The sequence below is a fragment of the Ochotona curzoniae genome, unplaced genomic scaffold (assembly GCF_017591425.1).
Source record: "Ochotona curzoniae isolate NIBS_2020 unplaced genomic scaffold, NIBS_Ocur_1.0 contig_2692, whole genome shotgun sequence".
Lineage (NCBI taxonomy): Eukaryota > Metazoa > Chordata > Mammalia > Lagomorpha > Ochotonidae > Ochotona > Ochotona curzoniae.
Window position 1 is genome coordinate 1,644,206 of NW_024465556.1, and position 19,642 is coordinate 1,663,847.

Sequence of the window (19,642 nt, forward strand, 5' to 3'; positions counted from 1 at the left end):
CTAAAAACAATAAGTACTATAAAAATTCAATAGAAAATAATCTGATACTACATAAACATAAATTGTGGAATCTAGGCAAATTACTAAAACTCAACCATGTAGAAAATAATTTAGGGCCAGATTATGAAAAGGTGGAGATTTATACACTCACAAAACAATTATACACAGTTGCTACATCTGCATAATGCTTTACAAAGTTTTTCCCAATTCTTTATTACCTTTAATTTGTATCATCATCAGACATTTGAATTCAAAGCTTCAGGAATCACATTGGTTTGGCAACATAGGTGATTATTGCTATAGCCCTTCAGGTACACTCACATCCCTAAAAATTGCTCCACATAAAAACTGGGCCCAGCAAAATCGCCTGGTGCCTAAAGTACTCGTGTTGCATGCACTAGGATCCCATATGGTCGCCAGTTCTAATCCCGGCAGCCCCACTCCCTATCCAGCTCCCTGCTTGTGGCCTGGAAAAGCAGTTAGGCACTACCGGAGTCTTGGGTTCCTGCATCCACGCAGTAGACCTAGAAGAAGGTCCAGGCCCCTGGCTGTGGATTGGCTCAGCTCTGGCCATTGTGAAGGCTTGGGGATCAAACCAACGGACAGAGGATTTTCCTCTCTATATGCATGACTTTCAATAGATAGATAGACAGGTAAATCTTTATTAAAAAAGACATGCTACCAGTCATCAACACCTTAGGAGGAAGACACTAAAGTGAACACTTCCGCCAGGAACTTTCAAGTCTATTCATTCACCTTGAAATAAAAGAAAAATTTAACTTTAACAGAATCTAGCTATTAGCCTGGTGAAGGTTATTTTATGGAATCACAATATTATACAAGGTAAGATTTTTCAGATCAGGATTTATTAGAACCATAAAGCTTAAATAAGCAAATAAACAAACAAACAAATAAATATACAGCAACAGTATAACAAGATAAAATTTACACTGTATGTATTTTCTTCTGTGGTTTTAAAAAACTTTTTAATTAAAAGCACAAACATTCATAAAACATGTCAATATATGAAATAAAAATTCCAAAGAGCTCTTACCTTACTACGTCATCGATATTGTTCCTGTATACGCCTTCAAGCCTTTCTGCAGGAAAGCCCATAGCAATAATGTTCGGATAAATATCTGCATACTTAAGTTAAGGAAATAACTGAAACATGCAGGAATACAAATATGCACATTTTAAAAATATGTATTAATTATAAAGAGGAAAACTTTCCTCTTTAGCGCTTCAGCAATAAATAGTCAGCAAGCCTATTTATCTAAAACCAGTCATTTGTCATTTTAAAATACTGATAAATACATTATTTTAAAAAAAGATCCCCAATTATATGACAAAATAATTTTCAAACATCTATACTTAGGTACATTAAGAATATGCTTAAGAGAAAAGACAATTTCCACATTTACTATATTTAGTTACATAACAAAATGGAAAAATCTTATACTTCATAAATCCCTACACATCAAGTAAAAATGCAATCAAATTTAAAACATGAAAAGATGCTACAACTCTAAATTTTCAAGGTTGCAAAAAGATACCATGTACAGAAAAAAGTACGACTAAGGAAGTGAGACTTAAGACTGGCTATCCTAACCAGCTGTGATATCTGAACATGTCTTAACACTCTAGACCTTGGATTTCTGAATCCACATGATGAGTAGGTTCAAGGTTTCCTCCTGCTCTTATATCTTGGGAGTTCATAATGAAATAGGATAGAAACTTTATTATTCTCACTTTTAATCAATGTAATCCTTACTTAACATATGCGTTACATTCACTTACATTACAAACCATAGTTGGTATTATAAACAAACCTTCACACTCAGGAAGAAATCATATCCAAGCAGCTATAAAAATCCACAATTTCCATAATTCTTGCTCATCACACTGGCTTTTCTTGAATTCCACCTATCCTTAATAATTTCATGGTTTTGTTAAAACATTTTAATTAATTTTATAACACAAGTTTCACAGGCTCAAGGATCACCCCATTGGCTCCCCTCATGGTTTCCTGATCCAGATCTTTGCAGCCAAAGCCATGTCTACAGGCTCCCTTCCAGAATCGCTCTAGATTTCTGCCTACCTATTTCTGAACTCAAAATACAAATGAAAATTCATAGAATCACTCACACACACACACACACACACACACACGAGCGCGTGCACCACAGAGCTCTCTTTAAAAACACAACCACACATTGAAACTAGGCAGGTTTCAAAACAGAATGAATAGTATGATACCATTTTGATGAAAGAATATATCAATATATATTTACAAACAACAGTAAAAAATCACTAAGAACAAATAAAAATGTCAAAGAGTTCAGATTTTATATGTTAGTTTTTTAAAAATTTTTTCAGGGACTGGAGCAGTGGCATAGCACCCTAATCCTCCACCTCAGAGCCAGCAACCCATATGGGCATCTGGTTCGAGTTCCGCTTCTAACCCAGCTCTCTGCTCACAGCCTGGAAAAGCAGCAGAGATTGCCCCTGGATTCCTGCACTAGCTGGAAGCTCTGGAAGCAGTTCTGGCTGTTGCAACCACTTGGAATATGATCCAGTAAATGGTGTATCTCTATATATAAATAAATCCCTTAATTAAAAAAAAAAGCTACAATTCACCTGGCACTATTTCTCTAATAGAATTTTTTAGGTTGCATACAGGTTATAATTATCTCTGTATCTATTTAAAGTGTCATGTGAAGGTTAGCATCACGGTGTACTAGGATAAGCCTCCCCTGAGGTGCTGGGATTGCACCGAGAGGCACTGGTTCAAATCCCAGTCTAACTTCTGACGCAGCTCCGTGTTACTGGTCTGGGGAAGCAGCAGAGAATGGCCACTGCACCCATGTGGGAAGATCCATACAGGAAGCTCCTGGCCTCCGGCCTCAAACCAGTGCAGCTCTGGCCTTTGCAGCCACCAGGGGAGTGACTCGTACATCAACTTCCTTCCCTCTTTCAAATAAAATAAATCTTTCAAAAAAATTGTGAAGTATCATGCCAAAACACTGTCTTTCCCTGTATGACTTAGAATCAACTCTACAGTTTTTTTAAATGATGAATTCATAATAAAAGCATCTAAGACTTAAATAATACTCATTACATGCCAAAAACAATTTTTATCACTTCAAGAACACATACATTCACCACAAACCTCAATGGAATTTTAACATAGACTCCAAAATAAACCATTAGGAATATCACTTTAACATCATACAAACTGCTGCCATCTATTCTACTCACATAAGAGGGCAGTTTCACCTAAAAATAAAACTTTTATTCCATTATTAAAATGTTTGGTATAATACATGTATTCACAAGGGGGAAAAAAAAAAGGCAGGAGAGCAGAGGCTGAGCCAAGCCTAAAGCAACACAATTCTTAAAACTCAACAGACTTTACTTTGTAAACTCGGCCTGGAACAGGAATGTTAAGAGGACAGGAAATAGCAGAAACTTACGAGGTACTAGAAGCTGCAGCAGGGAGCCCAAAGCTGGGGCCGCCAGCTACCACCATTCTGGAATTTGGATCCAAAAAGCTAAACATTCATTTTTGTTTAAAAACATAAACTGCTATCACCTAGGATTTTTTTAAACAATGTAAGAGTTATTTTATTACAAGAACCATTATGACCGATAACAAACCTATCTAACAATATATCTCACAAGAATGCTACTTTCTCCTTACAAAAAGGCATAGAAGTACAGAATCCTCTGAAATGTGGTGATTTTAATTAAGAGCTAACTCAAAGTCATTCTTGCACTACAAATACTAATTAATATTTCAAAGAATCTGACTCACTTTTAAAATAACCATTTGTGCATAACTATATGTAACTGGGTATTTTCTACTCTGTAAACTCAGCACCCCCTTACATCATTCACATAATTTTTCAAACATATATTGAACATTCTGCACAAGCAGCACTGAGAATAAAGACTAAGTAAGCAAGCACTGCCCTTAAGGAGTTCCCAGTCTAACAGGGAAGAGACACACAGAACAACCTTGGCGAAGGTCCTATGACATGAAAGACTAAATACTTTAAGAGTTAAGGAAAGAGGGTTTAATTTTGAGGAAGCACAGATAAAGTATCACCAAAAAAGGCATTATGTCAGACAATCCTTAACAGGTTAATTCAGACATCAGTGGAAGAAACAAGCGTGATCGTTCCAATGTTCCAAGTAGAGGCCGGAGCAGATACACAAATGCATAACATATTCAGGAACTAGCAGCCTAACATAACTCACAAAGCTGCAAGAGGAGGGAGGCAGGGCTGAAAGCATAGGTGTAGTCTTAAGGATGCCACGGCATAGAGCTCAGCTAATCACACATAAAAGGAACCAAAGGCCAAGGTCAACTTGGGGACGGCCTGCAGAGCAAGTCTTCTTTCATATGATATTATTTTCCTTACATTCTCACCTTCCTTACATATTAAATAGTTGAGATTTTGGCGTCTATATCCCAAGGACACTCTACTTATTGCTGAGTTTGTGCTAGAAGGTATTCCCAGTCTGAACATGTTTCCCATTTAATCTAATAATCCTACAAAATAATATTAGTTTTTCATGACTAGACAGGGGCAAGCACTGTAGTGCAGCATGTTCACAGATGCCACCTGCAATGCCAGTACCTGGCATGGGAGCTAGTAAACAGGAGGTCATGCCCAAGTTATACAATGCCAATACAGGGACTGGTTTCGACGTGGAAGAGAGGGTCCTGGCACCAAGCACCTTCGTGAACCAGGACAACACTGTGCATGAGTATATACAGTTTTCAATAAAACCGGCCTTAATCTACACTTACTGGATAGTCTTCTGAAGATGTATTTAATTTTTGATCTCATGAATTTCAATTAATAAGTCTAAGGAATTATACTAACTGGGTCACTAAAGGAAGCCAAGATATTTCTGGTATCTGGAAATATTTTCACAGAACCAATGTAGTATAAATGGTTAAAAACATGTTTTTAGAGCCAACTTGCCTGGACTTACCCCAGCTTCACTTACTATATAACCTCAGACAAGTATTCTCTGTGCCTGCTTCCTAAGTAAAATGGAGCTAATTAAAAATACTTGTTTATAGCAACATTATGAGGATTAAATATGTGAATACAACAATGATACAACATAGTGACAGGTGTCTATCACCTGAACCAATAGTACAGCTTCATTTGTTAAGAGCCCACAAAATTTTTTTAACTGACAATGACTTGTGACTAACCTAATCTTTCTAGACAACAAAGCCTGATAGAAAACATATACTTTGAAGGCTTTTACAGTAATTTGTCTTTTATTTAATTTTTATTGGAAAGTCAATTTTTTTTTTGCAGTGAAGGAGAGACAGATCTTCCATCCACAGGCTCATTCTCCAAGTGGCCATAACGGCTGGAGCTGAGCCAATGTGAAGACAGGATCCAGGAGCTTCTTCCAGGTCTCCCACGCAGGTGCAGGGTCACATGGCTTTGGGCCATCCTTAAATGCATTCCCAGGCCACAAGCAGGGAACTGGATGCGATGGGGTTACCAAGATTAGAACCAGTGCCCATATGGGATCCCGGAACATACAAGGCAAGGACTTGAGTGACCAATCTATCATGCCAGGCCCAGCAACTTGTCTTTTAATCATCCTCTTTAGTAAGTGTAGTTTTTTTTTAATTTATTGATTCTAATTTTTTAATTTTATCGCACAATTCAGTATAGTCTGGGATTCCACACCCCTCAATTTCTAGCCCCCTGTAGAATGACATTATGATCCTGGAAGGTCAGTGAGCACAGGATTACAATTCATTGGATAATATTTGTATGATAACAACCAATGGATACCTTTTGTATAACTGATTGGATATCATTTGTATGAGAACAGTTGAGTGGACAGCATGTGAATGAGAACACCTGGTGAAATATACAAAACAAAAGGAGTCCCAAACAAAAGTATAGAAACACTTGATGGGTTTTGTTCATAAGCTCAATACCTCCTCCCTTATCCAATATGACCCTCATTTTGGATAGTCTGATGCCACTAATAAACTTTGGCTTTTGACTATCAGTCAGAGTCCACGTGTGTTATTATCGGCCCCACCCACCAAGTCCATCACTGCAAGTGCAACACCCCCAACTGATTTTTTCCCATATTGTCACAACAGTACATTTCTTCATAAAAAGTTACAATTCCAGGGCCCAGCGTGGAGGCCTAGCAGCTAAAGTCCTTGCCTTGAACGCCCTGGGATCCCATATGCACACCGGTTCTAATCCCGGCAGCCCCACCTCCCATCCAGCTCCCGCTTGTGGCCTGGGAAAGCAGTTGAGGACAACCCAAGGCCTTGGGACCTGCGTGGGAGACTTGCACTTTCATTACAAGTCCATCTTTTGTTTGGAAGTAGGGACGCATGTTGCATTATCTTCAAACCTGGATATGGCAGTGAATTCTCTGTCACTACACATTCCAGCTTGCAGAATGGTTTCCCTATATTAGAGAGAACATTATGGCATTTGTCTTTTTGAGACTGACTTATTTGACTGAGCATATTAGTTTCCAGTTGGGACCATCTACTTGCCAATTGTATAATTTCATTCTTTTTAGTGGCTGGATAATATTCCATGCAGTAGATGTACCATACACAAAATATTATTTCAAAAGAAAAAGCTATTTTTGTTCCTACTATCTGTAACTACTATATTCACAGTAAGAAGGGAGGTGGAAGAAACATGTAGTTCCTAGTTATGCCCAGGTTGGATGCTCACCACAGCTGCTACAGATCTGACAATCAGTAGCCTAGCCTTCCTCCTCCCACATCTGAGCAGACTGTCTCTTCCTTGTTCTGAGATATAACTTGTATGTAATCAAATACACCTATCAGCTTAGTCTGGTAAGTTCTGATAAAAGCATAAACCAGATATGATTAGTCTTAATTTTGGTGCTACAAAAATTTCATTTCACCACAAAGAATGCTTCAAAGACAACTATTAACACATGATAAGTCCGTTCACAAAGTCAATTTAATCCACAACATAACTGACCCATTATTATTACTTGACGTGGCTAAGTAAACTTTTATTGGTTGGTCAAATTCTGACTTGAAACATAAACATTTTCCTTCATCTAACAAAATCTTTCATTAAACAACTTCCAAGCTAAGATCTAAATACAAAACATCTACCTTATCTCAAATCTGTATTTATATCAATAGTTTTGAAACAGAAATTAAATGCAATTTTCAAACGGGATATCACAGCCAAATGTAGCTGTCTAAACTTTTTAAGAAAAGTATTCTTGACATATATGCTGAATGGTAAAGCAGGTTATCAATTAAAGGTAAAGTCATTATAAAAATTTCTTTGTAGTATAGTACTAAACAAAACTAAGGGCCCGGTGTGATAGCCTAGTGGCTAAAGTCCTCACCTTGCACACACTGGGATCCCATATGGGTGCAGCTCACGTCCCTGCAGCCCCGCTTCCCATCCAGCTCCCTGCTTGTGGCCTGGGAAGGCAGTAGAGAATGGCCCAAAGCCTTGAGACACTGCACCCGCGAGGGAGATTCCAAAGAAGCTCCTGGCCACGGATCAGCTCAGCACTGGCTACTGTAGCCACCTGGGGCGTGAACCAGCCTATCTAAGATCTGTCTGTCTGTCCTTTTCTCTGTAAAATCTGCCTTTCCAATAAAACTAAATTAAAAAAAAAAAACTATGTCTATTCCTAAACAATGTATAAACTAGACTGGAGTGGAAATACAAACCAAGTCACTCATTAGCCATAACTACTGTAAGAAAAATTACTTGTATATACCACTAAATTATTTTGGAATTAAATTAGCTGAAAGTTTCAGTATCATATTAATATAATGAGAAATGATAACAAGAACAGCCAAGAGAGCAGCTTCGCCATTCAAGTATCTCCCAGGAAAGGCTGGAGTCTTCTCCCTGCTGTCAGTGCTTTCAACCAGTTAGGGAGCCTGTGCAGGAAAGCTGAGGCTTACCTCAGCACTCTTAATAGGTTTAACAAACACTTAAAAGCATGTCACAGTTATATCCATGCTAATACTTCCAATTACGCTCCAAGTATTATTCTCAAGAATTTGCATTTAATCAAAGTTTTTTTCTTAATGTCTTGATAAATTTTGTTTTTCCTTGTTCAGTAGGCTGAACACTGCTAATGGCTATGGTGTGTAAACTGAAGATTCAGGTTGAAAAACAGAACTAGCAGTTCCTTCAATTCTCCAGTTGATAAAGTACTAACTGTTATTTAATAACAATTTTCCCTCATGTATAAAGCATATAAGCCTTCTTGTAGAGAACAAATTAGCACAGCCAAAAACTATTTTCTAAAATAGAGAAATTGGGACATAGGCATAAAAGCTTCTTCTATGAATATTATGACAAAGTGGTCCAAAAAGTGAGATTTTTAAGAATAAAGAAGTAACAGTCAGGAACAATACAAGAACATCTAAATATTTACTGGGGGCCTGCCCTTGAACTAAGCAAGTGATACAAGCTATTATTTGATATAGCACATTGAGGGTCAAGCCCCTACTTTACAACTTAAAGCCTTAAGTTACTCAATTTCTGGCTCCAAAATTTTGTTGTGTTTTTCTATGAAATATTATCACTCACTTTTAACAGCTTCACTGCTTGTTTCAAGAACCAAACATGGTGGGGGGTCAGCACCGTGGCCAAGCTAAGCCTCCACATGCTGCACCAGCAACCCAACCCAGCTGCTCCACTGCCAATCCAGCTTCCAGCTGATGTACCTGGGAAAGCGGTGGAGGATGGCCCAAGCCCATAGCTCCCTGAACCCCCATGGCACACCTGGAGTAACTCCTGAATTCAGACATGCTCAGCTCTGGCTATTGTGGCAATTTGGAGAGTGAATCAATGGATGGAAGAGTTCTTTCACTCCATGACTCTTCCTTTCAAATGAAAAAAAAAAAAGAAAAAAAGAAAATCTTAAAAAGAAAAGGCAAGATATCTGGAAACATCTGCAAATCTATAAAATGCAAAGGTTTCTACAATTCTAAGTAAGGTAATTATTCATAGAGGTGATATGACTTTAAAATGGCCATTATTTCAATTTAATTGTCCTAGCACAAGCCAGTATTCTGTCTTATAATTAAATTGCAAATAAAAAAGAAATCAGGATTTTAATAAACTTAATTCACGTTAGCTTTAAATTTAGGATCCCTTTAACACTTTTTAGTTATCTGCCAGCAGTGCCAATTCAAAAGGAAAAAAGGCTGCCAAATAATCTGCAAACATTACTGAAGTCTGCTACTTCTCCAAACGATCTTAACCTCACATTTTTCATGTCTGAACCTACAATTAGGTTGGCACATTATTTTTTTGCTTGAAATTTAGAAATAAATTTACCTTATACTCTTCAAAGTAACTTCAAGAATAGTTCATGTTTCTACTTAGTTGCATTATTTTAAACTGGCTCACTTGGCAAGAAATCTATAACCCATCACAAAGAACTTTAAAAATGTTGCATCTCTTAACCCAGAAATTCCATTCTAGCAATACACTGGAAGAAAACAAACAAAAAAGTAATCTATTCAAATATATTTATAACTGAGCTGTGGGTAAAAGAAAAAAAGTGAACTCCAAAAAGTACAATAAGTAACTATGGTATTTAACGTTGCCTGAAAAAGTATTACCTATATTAGCCTTAAAAATGCTGACAGGTAAAGATTACATTCGTTAAAAGCATGCCACTGAATAGTGTAAGAATAGTTACAACTCTTTATAATGTGCACATATGCATTAACAAAAGGGAAGATATTTCCCCAGTAATACTCAGTGACATTATTTTTTTGCCAACTCAACTCCTAAATATAAGAATTTTTAATCAGAACATATATATTAAGATTACACTCTGATGAAAATTTTAGCTTTTAAAGAATCAAAGCATTCCAAACTTCAATTAAAATAGGCAAATGAAACATCAGAAAATGTATATTATCTTGTCACTGATTATGATAGCAACACACCAAAATCCAAGATACAGTTTACTGGAGCATTTTTATCAGATTAACTAATTCAATTATCTTTTCATTTCATAGCAGCTACTAATTGTTTAATGTACCTACAACTGATCAGTTGACATCTGTAAACCTCTGAAAGTTAAGCTGCCCAACAAACTGGCTTTAACGAGTATACCAAACAATTACCTTCTTCCTAGGCCTCTGCATGAATACGATAAGAATGGCTTCCTGTTTCAGAACTCTGTTACTGTTAAAATACGCACACACCCTCTCTACAGTTGTATTCCCACTAAAAAATACCTAAGACTGACCACTAATGACAAATCAAAATGTGGACCTAGCATTCCTAACAACATTCAACAAATTACTAGTTTTAAGGATATGTATTAGACACATTTGTCTAGAGTGCTATACACTTAAAACTAAACCAAATGCTAATATTTAGTAATTATCCACAAAAAAAATCAGAATTGATGCAATCATACCATTCTTAAGAGAGTATCTTTTATGCTCAAATCTTTAATTGCAAAGTTAAAATCTACAAGTTACTTATGTTTAATCATTACGCTTCTTTTACTAGAAGAGATTATGTTAAAACACTCAGGGTTAGGGTACTCTGTAATCTCTTCGCCAAAAGCTACAATGACTTTCATAGCAAAAAGATAATTCAAACAGGTAAAATGCAGAAGCTACTAACAGTAATTTGAGAACAAAAACCCAGTAATACTTAATGCCAATTCATCCAGAAATTGCACTCTGAAAAATATACATGTTTATAAAATTCCCATCTGTATGTATCCTGAAAATATAGTCATGAACCAACCAATATTCAAACTCAACTATGCACCAGGGATTAAGAAAACAATCTTTTAATACAAATGTGTCGACAGTAAATGGGCTTGTTTTTTCCCAGTCAGCCAAAACTGCAAAATTTCTAAACTTGTTCTTCAATTTACCTTTCAAAATCTGTTAATCTGAAGCCGTTTGAGAAATGTGTGGTAGACTGCTTGATTCTTTTCATTTGGCTTTAATGTAAGAAAAGTAATCTCTATTCTATACTACAAGCCAGGAAATCATTTGGAAACTGCTTGCTTTCTTCCCAGCTGGCAAAAATAGCTTTGCCGAAGTGCAGTATTTTAGTTTACAAAGAAACAATATGAGCTGGAAATACGTAAATTTTAAAATATGAAAGCATATATATTTCACTATCATATTAAAAAGATTGTTACTCCTTTTTAAATGCCCTGTTCTAAAACTGCATAATGATCTATTTCCAATGAAAATATAAAATCCTATCATTTTTTCTACTGCCTTAATAAAATACACAAAAACTCTTGAGATTACACATACATTATATATTCCAAATTTATATTCTGAAAGCTAATATGCAATTTTAAAACACACTGATAAATAAGATTAAGTACACTGCTTGAGGAACTATCTAAATTTTAATAAGCTACCTATCAATATTATTTCAGTGATATACCATTTTAGTCTATTGCAAATTAGGGGGAAAAACACAATTACTCATCATGATTTGTTGTGTAATATGATATCCAAAGAATATATTCTTTGTATATACTAAAGAACATACAAAATATTTAGTAAATAAGCTTATAAAAAACAAGGTTAATACACAAGACACCAAAAAGATAACCAGGCAGAAGAGAGGGAGGGGCAGGAATGAAATAACAAACAGGAATTCATCTATCTCACACCATTTAAATATTACTAATTAAACAGAACTAGTAAATACTTTTCATCTTCTAATATTTGGATAAAAATCTCACCTGTTTTATACCTAACTGAAGTATGACAAATTTATGCACACATTATCCGTTCTTTCAAAACCAGTCCAAAAGAGTATCCTTTTCATGACCCACAATCCAATATTATTCTGAATAATGTTTAAAAACTGATGCTAGTGAAGAAATCTATTTTCCTCACAATCATTAATCTGAAAATTGACATGCATTTTACAGAAAAAAAAATTTACAAGCAAATTATACCTAAACTTGAATATTATTTTTGACCAAATTAGTCACTTGGTATGACAAACTCAAGAAAATTAAAACAAAGGGTAACAACATAAATAACACAAAATAGATTAAAATTAAACAAATTCCAGCTTCTATCAAAACAAATATACTATTTCAAAGAATTACATGCATTTTGGTAAGTTCAAGCTCTTGGAAAAGGTCTATGGTGAAACAATGTCTATGGTGGTCAAAATGCATTCAAGATTTAGGTGGCAGAAAAAATTTTAAGTACTAAGGAAGTTCTTAACAAAATTAGTTTTCTGATTTTTATTAAGATAAATTTCTGAGTAAGTAGGCTTCCTAAGGAAAACTATACTTCAAAATCTTGTATAATTCAGTATCTCAAGTTAAAGCATGATGCTTCCCCTTGAAGAGCGAAACCTTGTAGAACAAGCCAACCTTTCACTACATCTTCAGTTCTGAACCAATCTTATTTTAGCAGAATAATATAAACACTAGCATGAACTATTAAGTTGCATTTTTGGTAACTTAAATTTGTAGTTTAAACTTTGGTATCAATCTCAAAAAATTAATAGTAGATGATACCAAAAACCAAGGTGTCAAAATCACTTTATATCACTAAATTATCTTAACTTACCCCTACATTTGAGTAACAGATGGCAGGCCTTGGTTCTTGGACACTACACACAAAATCACAATCTGTGTGACCTTTTCAGTATTAAAAAGAATCCAAATAGCCTAAATAGCCAGTACCTTAGCACATTTTATGATACTGCACAAATCATGACCACAACCTAGAAATAAAAAAACTACATCATGCTTTTAGCATACTAAGTTATTTTACAGAAGATTCCCACTATCTAATCCATGGAAGCTAACCAAATGTTAGATTGCTTCTTAAGTTTATGGAAAAAAAAAAGATAGCTTGCTTACACATGCACTCACACATACATTTTTACAATCACTAACATTTTCACTAACATTCAAAGAGGTATATACCAAACCCAGATCAAATTCCCTTTAGTTCGGGGGCTGAAACAATTTTACCTCATTAGGAAAAATGCTACGCTTAACAAGTAGCAGGGTTTTTAAAAGGAGAATATGTTAAATGAACATACACATCATTGATAATTATTTGCTAGTAAGGTTAAAATATTATTTCTATTTTAGAATAATACTTAAGAATAAACAAAATCTGACAAATGACTAATAAATTTAACTTATTTATCATCACAGCTAATACTAATTCCAAATGTAAATGCACAGAAAACCTTGCTCAATTAATATTACATCAATCGCCTAGGCAACTGTGCAACTAGTAACCATATCACTCTAATTCTGCTTCAGGGAACAGCAACATCATCACCAACCCAACACCCCTTCTGAGTGGAGAAGGAAAGCAGCAAGATTATCATCACTCAATTATAAAAATGATGTGACAGTTTCTCATATTATTCTATTCCCACTTTAATTTCAACAGAGTATAACATTCTGGTAAACCTAATTATGTCTCAAGTGAAAATACTTTAAGTAGTATTAAATGTACACCGTTCCTATAAGTAATTTAGAGAAAAATAAAGCTCCAGAACTTCAGCTACTTACTTTTCTGTGTAGCTGATTATTATTTTTGTAAATCAAAATCAAGAAAAGTATCCAAATATGTAGGTCCTCTCAACCCATGCTAAAGAAATAACAAATGCAAATATGCTTAATATTTAACTACAAAAAATAAAAAAATTTTCTGATTTTTCCACATAAAGTAATTAAAAAGGCAATTTATAAAGAGTATGGATATGGTGTTTCATCGAAAAAAATATATGCCAATCAAGTACATGAACAAGATTAAAATATACATATTAAAATAAAACTGGAAGTTAATATGTAAAGTTTTAGCTAAGTATAACACCATATAATTTTTTAATTCTCTTAGTCATGTTTTCATAAAAGAAATTTTCTTAAGTACAGTAAGCAAATTGGAGTTCTTCATTCATTACTAATTCATTACTTAACATCATAAGCCCTTTTCAGTCAAAATCCAGCAATGACTACAAATTTCTGAAGTTACCAGATGATAAACCATCCTGGTTTAACGTGTTTATCAGGATCTGAATATCTCATAAATTCAAAAAGAATCATGATAGTCAAACGTAATTTTCATAGGAAGATTTAGAAAAATAAGGCCTTGACATTTCCTTCTCCAATATGCAAGTGACAGGCAAAGTAAATTGTAAAATCAAGCAAACAGAAAAAAATGAGAGCGAACACTCTATTTCTAGAACACTTTCGTAATAATGTTTATCTGCCCTAAAAGCAAAACAACAAAATCCCGAATGCACTGAAGCTACTCCCTTGGAACCCTCCCATCTCCAGCCTAATCTAACACTGCATTCCAACTTTTCCTAACCACTTCATTAATAATCAGTTTTTCCTTTAGATAAATATTTTAATTTAGCAGGCAGACATGTAACTTTACAGCCTATAAAAAGACACAGGTATCAGAAAACCTCAGTCCTATTTTCTCAATCTGGAAAGATTTGAGAAGTTTTTATTATGTGTCAGAAATTTGTCATTTTACATCAGTACATTTAACTTTACGGCACCTGATTATAACAAAAGCTTAAGGTTAAAAAAGTAGAAGATTTAAGAATTCCTTCAACAATTACATCTGTAACCAAGTATCTCCCAAACCCCTTCACAAAATTAAAATAATACTTTGAGAAAACCGACATACATCTTTCATTGCTCTTTTATCAAAGTATACCATTCTGTTAGCAGCTCTATGTAAGTTTCCTGAATATTAAATACAATACATAATACTTACAAGTGTTTATTGAAAGCATTTCCAACCTTTTCCAGCAGAGATTCAAAGTGACACTTTCTCAATCAGCCAAAGAACACAAAAGCCCTCTTCAAACACATCTTCTCCGTTATCAGGGTTACCTTTCCTGGACAAAGTTCTTATTATAAAGAATGCTAGCCATGCCGCAGTCAGAAAACCTAGAGAGTAGGCCTAGCAACATCACGCTTTAGCAATTTGACCTTCTTCAGTACCACAACCTGAAGGCAAAATTACTCTGATCAAATACAACACTCATCACGCATCGGACACTGGATGCAGCATTTGGGACCAGATCAATCTTTCCTGGGAGTGGGAGGGAGAAGCCCTGTGCGCTGCAGCATGGTTGGCCAGCATCCCTTGCCTCAACTCTCAATGCCAACAGCATGCCCTGCCACCGCCATTATGCCCACCAAAATGCCTCCAGACATTGCCAAAAGTCCCAGAGGTCGTAGGAGGGGATCATTCGAAATAGACAACCGATATTTAGAAAATACCTAATGTGTACTAGTAACAAACTCCAAAAAAATCTAAGTTTTACCTCACCTTTTAGATGTGAAGCTAGGATTCATTAAGGTAGAGTGCTGTGTATCTTTTCACATAGAACCAAGGAGTGGCTGGGCAGAGTTTATAACTAAACGTTAAGTCTTGGTGACTTCATATTATGGCTATTTCCTTTCCATTATGCTGCCTTTCTAAAGTCACTACCTCATCTGAAAATCAGGATGTTTCCCAAGCTGAGCCATTTAGCATTTACAGTTATGAAATGAATGCACTAAAATTTGATTTGAAAGAGTATCATATATTAAGACTTTGGGACTCAGCATGGTAGCCTAGTGACTTAAGTCCTCACTGCATGTGCCAGGATCCCATTTGGGCGCCAGTTCATTTTACGGCTGCTTTCCTACCCATCCAACTCCTTGCTTGTGGCCTGGGAAAGCAGTCGAGGATGGCCCAAAGCCATGGGATCCTGCACTCATATGGGAGACCTGGAAGAAGCTCCTGGATCCTGGCTTCAGATTGGCTCAGCTCTGGCCATTGCAGCCACTTGGGGAGTGAAGCATCAGATGGAAGATCTTTATTTAGGTCTCTCCTTCTCTAAGAAAACCTAACTCTCCAATAAAAATCAACAATTTTTGGGGGGGGAGGGGAGAACTGGTGCCAGAAAATATAAATCAATTATTTTCATTTTATGGGCTTGAAAAGCAGCAGAGGATGGGTCAAGTCCCTGTGGATCCCTGCAACCACGTGGGAGCCCAGGAGGAAACTTATGGCTTCTGGCAATGGTCAGCTACGCTCCCGCTGTTATGGCCATTTGGGGGAAATCAGCAGATGATGATCTGTCTCTCTTCTCTTTGCATAAAATCTGTCTTTCAAATAAAAAACAAAAGATAAGTCTTAAAAAAAAGTACACATTTTTGGGGCATCATGGTGCAGTAGCCTAAGCCTCCACCTCTGGCACCTGCATCCCATATGGGCACAGGTTAGCGTCCTGTGGTTCCACTTCCCATCCAGCCCGTCTGTGGCCTGGGAAAGCAGCAGAGGAAAGCCCAAGCCCTCGGCTCCCTGCACCTACTTGAGAGGCCCAGAAGAAACTCCAGGCTTCAGATGCGCTCGGGCAGCTGCAGCTCCGTAGGGAGTGAACTAGCAGATGGAAGACCAAGATCTCTCTCTCTCTCTCTCCATCTCCCTCTATCTTTCCTTTTCTCTATAGCTCTTAAGAGAAAACGAACCTGAAAAAAAAAGAAAAGAGAAAAGACTGATTCTGAAGTCCCAACTCAGACCTAGTAAATTTCAAACTCTGGGGAAGAAGCCAGCCCTCCAGTATGTTCTAATACACACAAAAGCTTCAGAACTATTGTGTCAGTGATGTAACAAGAAAAAATAATCCATTAGGTACCAAAAAATCCTACATTCTTTATTTGGACTCAATTTCCTACTAGTCCTTTTTTAAAAAATTGTATCTACTAGTCTTTAACAATTAATCAATGTTCTATAGCAACTATTGCTCTTAAAATGTAAAACAAGGAAAAAAGGACAACTTGGTTCTGCCTGCCTAAAGTTGCCTCTGTTCTTTGCAAAATCAAATTGCCTAATGATTCAAGAAAAGATTCTGTTAATCCAAAAACAGTAAAGAAACACAATACATGCTATTCCCAATGCATCAGTTTAAAAAAATAATAAACTTTCGACTCAAGCCTGCAGTATCTTTCATAGACGATTATGCCAAAATGTTGAATAACTTTTACAACATGTCAAAATCAGCCTGCAAAGCACTGTTTTCATGTTACAGTGGGAGAAAAACTCAAAAACTCCGGCACTTCACTTTATATCATACAAATACAGAATAACCCCGGAGTGAAGAAAAGTATTCCCCAAGTTTCATATTAAAAGTAGTTCTCAATTTTATTTCATCTTCAATCTAGAATACCCACAACACTCAAAAGGCCTCTCACTTATTCAAGAGACAGAAGATGGAAAAGAAATCTTCCGTTTATTTCACAGCAGAAGTTTATACCTTTCAATATATAAACTGTGTTTATTAAGCAACATACAACTTCAGGCCAAAAAATACCTGATTCAAACCACACACTGCATTTCATAATACCCTAAGCAGATACATCCTTTAAAGACCAAAAACATTAAACATAACAAAAAAATTAATCTTTACAATCACTACTGAAAAAGAACCTTATTGTACTTTACCCTGAATACCTACAAAAATCAAAGGAAATGAAAGCTGAAACTATTCTGAAGGGCTTTTGTAATAGTAAACAATGCAAGACTTAGGAAATTATATAAAACAAAAGATAGATGCGTGCAAAAATAGATTTAGATTGATTTGGACAACTCAGATAGACTCAAGTATCAAGATGCACAATTTAATTCCATAACCTAGACTGAGATCAAAACACAGCTAGCTTACAAAATACATCGTAACACACATAAAAGTCACATAATTAGGTACATATATAGATAGAATGCCATTCACTCTGCAATACACAGGCAAAAAAAAAAAAAAAAACCACCAAAAATCTAGGATGTACTATTGTGGATGCTGTCATACAGCTGGAAAACCAGTACTTGTTCAAGGAAAAAAGACGTGTGGGGTGGGGATGGATGGCCGTAGGGAAAGGTGATCCCTTCACATATGTAATCGCCTCCACTGGGTGGATAACCACGGGCTCATTCCACCTTACCCCAGCCTCGACAATACAGGAAACCAAGAAGAAAAGTCCTTCAGATTCCTCTCCCCGATTCTAGGTCCTAGATTACATTAAAAACGGGGCCGAATCGTAGGTTCCACATTGGATGTAAGCTCCTATGTTTATGCATTACAGATCTTAGTAAATGTCTTACTGTAATGAACGTAACCTGGATGACTGCACACAAACTTGAATTTCAAAAAAAAAAAGTGCTAGGAATTAATTTTTATTGATAAAAAAAGCTTACATAACTTGTATCATAGTTTTATTTCATCTGAGGCAGACTACTGTGAATAAAAATATATATTTCAGCTGATCCATATTCAACACAAAGGAATATTTAATTTTTAAAAATTCTATTTTATTACACTGTAATAGAATGTTTTTACGTAACTTTAATATTTTAAGCCAAATATCACCTGTTAGTATGATTTGCTGTTTCTGGTCAGTACCTTAAGTGAGCCAAGCTTTACAGTCTATTTCTTACATCAGGGCAACCCAGAGTTCCTAAAGCAATATCCCTTTTTGTAGTTATTTTTAGGAATACTCCTATAATATAAAAACATTTGTATTTTGAACCTATTAAACTTTTAACATGCTCCAAACTGAGGAAATTCAAGGGCAATTACTTCTTAACCTACAAACGAAAATACAAATAAATTCTCAACAGAGGTCATTTGAAATCATAATTTTTAAGGGCAAGAACTGCCATTTAATTGTGTATCATTATTGCAGGTACTAGGCAAAACGACTGAATTATATACATAATCTCATGGATTCTTCAAGACAAGCTTTATGGATAGCTACCAATAATAGATCATACTGAAAAAAAGTCAAAGTTCTCCAGCAACTATGTGGCAGAGCCAGGATTACAACATAAGCAGTCTAGCTCCAGAGCCCAGGATGCCTGCCTAAACCTAAAATGAAACAATGTACTCATTTAGAATGTAGTTAGAAGTGATACTCAATGATTTAAAATAGATTTAAACATATTTTAAAACCATAAAACAATATCCTCCATACTGTTCTTTCCAAACAGGAGAAAGCTGATATTCTAGAATATCAAAAACAAGGATTTGCTGACTTTGCATCTATTTACATACAAAGAAAATTCAAATGTTTGTAAAGTCAGATTTACTACTCATATCTGAAGTCATAGCTACATCAATAAATGTTTAACAATGTTCCACACAAAACATACAGGTCAAGAATACCTTTGCTGACAGGTAGTCGTCCCATCTCTCTCTCATTAATCTCAACAAGTATATGTTTAATGTCTCATAGCTGTCTACCCAAGTCCTAACGACAAGTGCTGAAAATAAAGAGTCTGTCTTAACTATAATGAATTAAGTTAAAATGTATCATCTCAAATTAATTTACCTCTAAGTTAGACAGTTTTTCTTCTTATACCAGTACTGACAATAGCCTTTTCTATTCCAGTGCAAATTATTTCAAAAGAATAAAAATGGCTAATACCACCTCTGCCACCAATGAAGAAAACTCAAAAAATTAAGGAAAAGGTAAACTAAAAACAAAAAACCCCAAAACACAGTAATTTCATGTTTTCTAACAAATGAAGATTTCTTTTACACCAGCAAAAGCATACACACAT

General features: G+C 35.6%; 1 protein-coding gene across 1 annotated transcript in view; it reads right to left on the reverse strand.

Moving 5' to 3' along the window:
• The window catches only part of PTEN (phosphatase and tensin homolog), an 82,324-nt gene that overhangs the window by 57,243 nt on the left and 5,439 nt on the right, over positions 1-19,642 (reverse strand). The window contains exon 2 of the mRNA XM_040975765.1: positions 1,055-1,139. Coding sequence (XP_040831699.1) covers positions 1,055-1,139 — 85 coding nt within the window. The remainder of the gene's footprint in view (positions 1-1,054; positions 1,140-19,642) is intronic.